We start from the raw sequence: 7,805 nt of genomic DNA, 5'->3' as shown, positions 1-7,805 counted from the left end.
CAGACGGTAGCGCTGCTCCAATTTGCAGCCTAAACATTGTATATAAATGTTTTGTGGTTCGGTATCGTCGAGGAGCCCCAATTGGCTCCTCCATCACCCTTGTATATAACCAATGGGTCGCGTACGCACCGCGCGCGACCTTGTATATTTCGGTGCTAGCACTGCTACGAGTTGCAGGCATTCATCACACCATTGTATTATACAACACGACCCGTATGTCGTGTCTAGAGGGGGAGAGTGTAACGACCCAGGATCGGGTCGTTACGGGCATCGTACATCCACGAGCCCAGCGCCGTACGCGCTGGGCAGAGATAAGATAATGATGTATTAGATAGACGCGTGCGGCGTGCGGGTATTCGGAACCCGCGCGCCTAGTGCGGGCAGCCTTTCTACCTGCCCCACTATCCTACGAGTACGCCGAGCCTCAATAGAGCCCGGACCAGAGTACTTGCGGGAAAGGGGCTACAGATTGCGCCCCCCTATACGTGAGTTTTACATTTAGCGCTCATATGCGGGACACGTTCTTACTCCGTCATATGCGATAGCCTGCATTCTGTTTTATGTGCGTTCCTCTATAATTCGAAATGATTGCGTGGGAGTGTCTATCAGGTTGTCAGGCTGAATTAAAATAGTAAGTCTTAACATAGGAGGCAACGAGTAGACAGTGGACACATAGCCCGTCTATGGTCTATGGGCATTAACCGTGGATATATTCTTCACCTAAGGATGTTAAGACAGCCTTTTCACTGAAGAACAGAAATTGTGACGTACAGTTTAAGGGATGGTACCAATCCTTCGAGCGTTCCGCGTCCTCAAGCTCTAATGCATGTTGCTCTCAACCGGGAGAGGAGCTTGCCCTTTCGTCTCGCGATTACCTACACGTACGTACACGTCGCGTAAGGACGGGATGCCCTGCATCATCCGACCAGCAAAGTCGTCCGCTTGTGCGTATATGCGGTCCAGACAAGCGTCGATAGGACGCAAGTCCTCCTCGGGCAGGTAGTAGATGCCGACGGTGTCCCACCTCTGCAAGTGGACCGTGAGACGTTCAACCCGGAGAGGCGCAAGCAGCTCGGAGAGATGAGTCTGCAAAGTACTTATGAGCAATTCCTCGCACGATAGTAGTTGAGGTACACGTACAATGAGCTTGTCCATATCAACAGTCGGCTTCACGCATCGCAGCGTCAAGGCGAAATGCGAGAGACCATCTGTCGCATCTCCCGCGCAGAACAGGCGGGGTATGCAGTCGAGGATCCGGTCCACAGCGAAAAGTGAGAGCGAGAGAGACGACGGGGTGGTATCTCGCAGCACGTCCTGCATCAAATGGAATGTCGACTCCGAGAGCATCTCGATCTCGACGTGAGGGACGTGTCGACCCAGGCCGAGCATGTAGAGATCGACGACGTGGCCCACGCGGACCCACTGCAGGTGCTGCCAGCCGCCGTCCTGCTTCAGTTCGTCCTTGTTCGTCCGGCGACAGCGTTCGATGAGCTCCGGCTTGTCGCAGTTCCGGCCTTCAAACCATTGAGAGACCTCCGGGTGCACTCGCGCAGCGGAGAACGACAGCTCCGTGACGTTGGGGAAGGCGGCCGATACAGGCGTAGCGTCAATGCCTCCAAGCAGGAAATCGAAGTAACAGTCGGAGAGCGAGAGCTTGTGCACGCCGGGATATTGGACCGACCCTTCCTTGAATTGTACACTGGCGAGGCTGACCTCCTTGAGCGTCGACGAGAAGCGTTCCATGAGAGGCAGGGGGTCCGCCACGGATGAACCTTGCATAGGTCCAAGTTGCATCGACAGCTTGCGCAGAGGCGCGCGGAGGCCCTGGAGGTCATCCCACAGCCTCTGAGAGACGAACGGAATGCGCAGCTCCTCTAGATGGGCTAGCGCGGACACGGTGTCGTGCAGATAGCTGGATAGACCTGCGGCGGCCCAGTCGAGCTCCAGCCTTCTCAGGCGGTAGGTGCTCCGGAGGATTGCAGTAAGGATTTCCGCGGCCGGAATGAGGTCTTCGTTATCCCCGGAGTCTTTGCACCGTCGGCGTGGACGAGATAATGAGCAATTAATGATGAGGTCTCTGACGAACGGCGCTCGGGGGGATGTCAAGTCACCAGTCAAGAAGCCATGGAATGACAGTAGGGTATCTGGGCGGAGGTCGATGGGGCCATAAAGGAGCTGTCTGAGGGTAATGGCGTGTAAAGCATGACAAGTCTTGGAGAGACGGGATAGATCACGACGTTCAAGGAAAGTGGTGATGTGAAGGAGGACGTCCCAGTTGAGGACGTACATGAATGAATGGTCCATAGCGCGTCGCTGAGATAACTGTCAGCGATGCCATCTGCGCAAAGAGAGAGATGTACGCACCTGACGTGTCGACCACGCTGGCCTGATGGCGGTGAAGCAGAGAGGGTCGTTGCCGGCATGCTTATGTCTAATCTTCAGTTATGCGCCGTGGCTGTGAGCCAAGTCGGCTACGTCGCATCTTCGCAAGTTGGGGAACATGTCGGCATTCATACGGTACGAGTTCGTGGACTATCAAAATGCCCGCGCTCCAGGGAACCCCTTCACCCGCACCGACAACCAACGGCATTGAAATCCACACCAAAAAAAGCATTGAGAAAACATGGAACCCATGCTATCTAGTGCACGTCTTCAAGATGGAAAGGATACCGGATGCAAGGCACGGCCTGAAAACGTACCCGCGCGGGCAAGATGATACGCGTACCTTGCCCTCTTATCAAGCCTATTTGACCCGGCTGCACGCCATTAACAGGAGGCTTGACGACAGCGCCGAAATATGCCGCCAAGGTTCGACCAGATTGCTTGCACTGGCAGCTTGAAACACCATGGACACGGAGCATCCCTTAATTGGCGCTATGGGAGATGAAGTCAAGGGTGCACAAGGTGACTCGCAGGAAACGTAGATCTTCAGAAGATCGGCGCCAAAAGCATACAAATATGAGAGAGCTCGAAGTGATCCTTGTTGTTGGGACTGCAGAATGCGAAGACGATGGTAAACAAGAAAGAGAGACTCTGTGCTCCGGGCAGGCACCAGAGCCGGTGATATTGCTTACATAAGCGTTACGGCTCGCGTGTCGCCGACGGCGTTAGACGCCCGCACCAAGCGTAAGGCACAGGACCCGAGGACGCTGCTCTCCACGGTCCCCACCACATCGAAGACGGCGTCAAGCATCCTCTCACCCTCGGCACTGTAGACTAGATGCCTGTGGTGAGCGCGTCAGTGGACGCGTTTCTTGTAGCCGCGGTCATCGTTCTCGTCTCGACCGCGTTCATCATGCGCCGCCAACCTGACTTGCTCACCCTCCACAACGCGCTCACTCTATTCGTCGTCTTCCACACTCTGTCGATACTTTATACCATCTTTCTACACTGGCCACCAAACATCTTTCAGAGGCTAAAGATACCCTTGACCACACCATCCGACACGATACGCACCGTGCTGCTGCAAAGTGCAGGACTACCCTCCGACGCGCCGCTGCCGAAACCACTAGAGACGCTCCTCACGCGTCTGTCTTCGTTCGACATGCGTACGCTCTACGTTAGGTCGCTCCTACCCTGTTTGCGCGTCAGGCGCATACTCATATTCCGTGTTCACGTAGATTCGGCCAGACGGTCATTCAGGACTGTGAATACTGCACGACGTTTGACGAGTACCTCATCTTCGCTGCGCCACGGCTAGGGTTGGGATATATCAAAGAGGCGGCATTGGCTGGCCTGATAACCATACAAGGGAGCGGACGCGAGCGGTGGAGAACATACGCGGTCGCGCTGCTTGTTGCGGGCTTCATCGTGGAAGGCTACTGGGTGGCCACTACGCCAATAGGTATCCCGCGCGACGGCCGTAACGTTTTCATGGTACGTCCCTCACTCGCCGTATGTGTTTTGAACATATGCTTACATTGTCGGATCATAAGTGGCACGACAACCTCTGGATGGTCCGCCACCTGCTCTTCCTCGTGTTCCCAATCCTCCTCCACGCCCTCCCCAAATCACCCCCAAAACCGAACCCCGCGCCACTCATGACCATCGCGCGCGCACAGCTGCAAAAAGCACAGCAGCAGCTCGTCAACACGCGCTTCGTCCATGCCGCGATGGAGCGCCAGCCCGCGCTGCGTGCGGCCTCGACGGAGTGGTGGGAGCGCCAGCGCGTGGAGGGCGAGTGGGCGCGCTCGGACGAGCACGTCCGGCGCGCCGCGGAGAAGCTGGGGAAGGGCATACAGGAGGGCGCGGAGGGCCCTGCGGGGAAGCTCAGCCAAAGGACGAAGGACGCGCTGCGCCAGATATTCGAGAGCTTGGGGCTTACTATTCCTCAGTGACACTGTTGTACTATCTCTTGATACCAACTAATGTGTATAATACGTATCGCGCGGATTCACTAACCTCTCGGTTTGTCTTGGAACATGGTGTTCTTGTCGACTAACGACAGTATGACGGACAGAGTAGCAATCGCGGCACTTGACTGTATGCGCTACACTATGATACCACGCGCTCCTGGTATAGCGTGTATGTACGCAGAACCTTCGTAGGCAAAACGAACGACCTGCATGAAGGGTACTGAAAGAGCGAAGAACACAACAAGTGGCATTTATGTAGCATCACCAAAAGCTATAGACCAACACGCGCACGGAAGAGCAGGGAACCCGTATACCCTGGAGCACGATCATCAAGGTCGTAATCCGTGGAGCGTGAAGCGTCGTGAAAGGTAGCTAGAAAGTAGTATGGAGCAGTGGATGGGGATGCGCGCAGGCGCGCGGGGATGGCGATCAGGGGAGGAGGGCATTCAAGAGTAGAAGGCGCGAACGTAAGTGTAGGCAAGAGCAGAAGCGCAGTAGGTGATAAGTAACCAAGTCCCATAGATGATATATAAAGCAAGATAGATCCAACCTCCTCCAACTTCCGACGACAACGAGAGACGGTGCAAACGAGCAGAGAGCGACGGTAGACAAGGGGGATCATAGAGGTACACTGCGTCAAAGTTCGTCAGCATACACTCAACGAGCTACAGAACGCTAGAACTCACCGAGTCAATTAGTAGTACACTTTTCCGCGCCTACGCGCGGGGCGGAGGGGGCATGTCCGGAATGATGTAGTGGACCTGCTTGTCCCCGAAGCTGGACTTGTGGTTCAAGTTCGGCAGCTCCATGCCCGCCGCGATCAGGTCCTCGCGCGAGTGCTGTCTACCGGGAGCCGGCAAAGCGCCCTGTGCGCGCAGGGTTGAGCCTGATCCAGAGTCTGCCCTGTGGTTGTACACCGGGTGAGGGGAGGGAGCAGGCGAGCGGCCAGCCACGGTAGAGCTAGACACGCTCGAGCCGCGGCTCATGGTGGTGCTGGAAGCGTAGGATGAGGACAGAGTGGGCGTAGTGAGGGAAGTGGCCGAGGGCGGCGGCATCATGTCGGCTTCGTCCAAAGTCGGCACCGGCTTCCGTGTCGCCCGACGCGGGTTGTTGCCCGAAGAGGTGCGGTTCATCGCAGCCGCATTTGACACGGCGGCCACGGGGCTTGCGACCTGCATGGGGCCCGACGGCGCATCGAATGTGCGCAGTTGCATGCTATCGACAGAGCGCCGAGGGACCGTGGGTGAACGTGTGCGAGGAGTCGTCGGCACGGACGACGCTGGGGAAGAGGAGTCGCCATCGAGCTTGGCCAGGGCATTTGCGCGGTGCGACTGGCTCGAGGACTTCGCACGAGTGCGACCGTAGGATCCGCGCGCGCTGGGAGGCTCGGAAACTGGGGAGATCGGCGGTGATGCGGTTGACAACGACGAGCGGCGACGGCTCCCAGTCAGCGGCGGAACGTTTGGGAAGTACTCCATGCCTCTGCTGGACGCAACCTTCTCTTCGTGCGCGAGCGTGGAAACGTCCTCATCCGAGACGCCCCGGCTGGCGTTGTGTCCGTGGGACGACGTAAGAATGGCGCCCGTGGACTCCGTCGTCTCACGGCGCTTTGGAATGCCCAAACCCAAGGGTGATTTTCCTGAGGTGGGTGCCGTCGAGACGGGGAGACCTTCGTCCATCCCGGAGTCGCGGGAAGAGAGACCACCCCATTTTCCCAGGTGCCCACGACGCCCGGAGCGGGAACGCGTGGGCGTCCGCCGACATAGCCCGAAGAAGAAGTAGGCGGCGACGGCAGCAACGACGATGGCGACACCGCCCACGATCCCGCCCGCGATTGCACCTGCCCGGGCGCGGCTGGACACGGCGTTTGTCACAGGGAGGGAGACGGACGATGAGGTAGGCAGTACCCCAGAGCTGCTGCTCGTGAGGATCACGGACGTCCCTGATGGTGTCGATGTTGCAGACGCCGTCGAGGAGGGGGAGGGAGATCCGGATAGGCAGGATGTGTCTGTGCCGTTTACGATCGTGAATACGGTAGACTCAGCTGCGATGTTCGGGCCCGTCGCTCGTAAGACATATCGCCCCGCCGTAAGATTGACCGACGACCACGAGAAAGAATCTGAAGCCGCATCCACATCCTGCCCGATAACCAATCCTACGATCGAGCTACTAACGTCGCCAGGGTTGGGCAAGACCGTGGAGGAGACCAGGAGAGTGATATTGCAGTCCGCGCCGATGTAGTCCCACCCAACGGTGGTTGACCCGCAGGTATCCATCGTGTAGGGCATGGTCCCGAAAGTAAAGTTCGGATCCGAGCCCACACTAGTCTGCGTCGCCGAGCTGGTGTCAGTGACGGACGGTTGGGTGCCTACGACGGAGGTCATCGTTGTCGTTGTTTGCGCAGGAGGGGGTACTACAACCGTGTCGGTACTTGTCACCGTTGCCGTGAGTCCTCCCGTTGACGAGGTCGATGCAGGGTCCGACGTAAAGGTGGATGTGTCAAGCGAGAGTCGGGTGCCGGGGAGAGAGACCTGTCTGCGCTGGTCGCTGTGCAGGGCCATCTCGTCAGGACTTCATGGGGGGCAGCAGATGACAGAGCTCGGGAAAATCAACGAGTTCGCACCTCTTATGACCTGTTCATAGATAGCGGGAACACCCTTCGACGACAAAGAACCCAGCGATATGAAGAGAGGACGCTTCACCGCGTGGAGATGGAGGCTCTCCGCAACCCGCGTTGGGGAAAGTAGCGCTGATGTCGGTCACTCGGCCGATCACGAGTCTCCGTTCGAATCCTCGGTCCCCTGCCCGCGAAACTCGACTGGACTTTCCCGGATTTTAGGCAAACTCGGATGCCGCCCCGACGCGGTTGTGCAGGAGCACGTGCGCGGCTGGGGGGCGGCATCCAACGTTGGCATTTCTGAGCCGAAACGCTACATGCGGGACTAGTACTGATCTAGGAAGAAAGTAACTGTAGGTCGGGTAGAAATACAGATATGTAAAAGGGATAGGGATGGTGGGTAACCAAAAAAGTCGCACTGGCAGCGACGAGGAGAAAGGAGTCGTTAGCAACGACTCCGAAAAGCAGAAAAGCCCGCGCGAGGGCGAACGTTACTCACCTGGCAGCGACGAGGAGAAAGGAGTAAAGGAAACCCCTCCTCGGCTGCCGAAGGCGAGTACCCCCTGCGCGGCACGAAGTCGGGCCGGCGCTCAATTAGGAAATTGGCGCGGCTCGCTGCCCGGAGGCGCGAGACGACGGAGGGACCGGCACCCAGGAAGAGCATCCGGGCGCGGAACGCTGCCGAGTGCGGCGCGATACGGCTGTCCCTCCGATTCGACTTGTGTAAACGAACTTTAAACTCGACGAATCCTCGGTCCCCTGCCCGCGAAACTCGACTGGACTTTCCCGGATTTTAGGCAAACTCGGATGCCGCCCGACGCGGTTGTGCAGGA

General features: G+C 57.7%; 3 protein-coding genes across 3 annotated transcripts; 1 reads left to right on the top strand and 2 right to left on the bottom strand.

Annotated features, from left to right (window-relative positions):
• Nucleotides 1-697: 697 nt before the first annotated feature.
• On the bottom strand, nucleotides 698-2,304 carry TRAVEDRAFT_54388 (uncharacterized protein; the record flags this gene model as incomplete). Its single annotated transcript, XM_008047315.1, has 4 exons — nucleotides 698-720; nucleotides 772-819; nucleotides 876-1,086; nucleotides 1,141-2,304. 4 exons carry the CDS (start codon nucleotides 2,302-2,304, stop codon nucleotides 698-700), a joined length of 1,446 nt encoding a protein of 481 aa, XP_008045506.1.
• An 884-nt stretch (nucleotides 2,305-3,188) lies between these two features.
• Nucleotides 3,189-4,337, top strand: TRAVEDRAFT_75667 (uncharacterized protein; the record flags this gene model as incomplete). Its single annotated transcript, XM_008047314.1, has 3 exons — nucleotides 3,189-3,564; nucleotides 3,621-3,876; nucleotides 3,936-4,337. Exons 1-3 carry the CDS (start codon nucleotides 3,221-3,223, stop codon nucleotides 4,335-4,337), a joined length of 1,002 nt encoding a protein of 333 aa, XP_008045505.1. The 5' UTR covers nucleotides 3,189-3,220.
• Nucleotides 4,338-4,478: 141 nt separating this feature from the next.
• TRAVEDRAFT_32390 (uncharacterized protein) lies at nucleotides 4,479-7,082 on the bottom strand. Its single transcript, XM_008047250.1, has 3 exons — nucleotides 6,979-7,082; nucleotides 5,042-6,902; nucleotides 4,479-4,986 (listed from the first exon to the last, which is right to left on the bottom strand). The coding sequence occupies exon 2, from the start codon at nucleotides 6,737-6,739 to the stop codon at nucleotides 5,072-5,074; it is 1,668 nt and encodes a 555-aa protein (XP_008045441.1). The 5' UTR covers nucleotides 6,740-6,902; nucleotides 6,979-7,082; the 3' UTR covers nucleotides 4,479-4,986; nucleotides 5,042-5,071.
• Between the last annotated feature and the right edge of the window lie 723 nt (nucleotides 7,083-7,805).

Source organism: Trametes versicolor, assembly GCF_000271585.1.
Source record: "Trametes versicolor FP-101664 SS1 unplaced genomic scaffold TRAVEscaffold_17, whole genome shotgun sequence".
Taxonomy (NCBI): Eukaryota; Fungi; Basidiomycota; class Agaricomycetes; order Polyporales; family Polyporaceae; genus Trametes; species Trametes versicolor.
The sequence above is the reverse complement of the archived record's forward strand: the minus strand, read 5'-3'. Positions and strand labels throughout refer to the sequence as shown.

What these genes read in the sequence shown, in the direction of transcription:
- TRAVEDRAFT_32390 (XM_008047250.1), bottom strand. Translation starts at nt 6,739, where the DNA reads ATGACCTCCGTCGTAGGCACCCAACCGTCCGTCACTGACACCAGCTCG.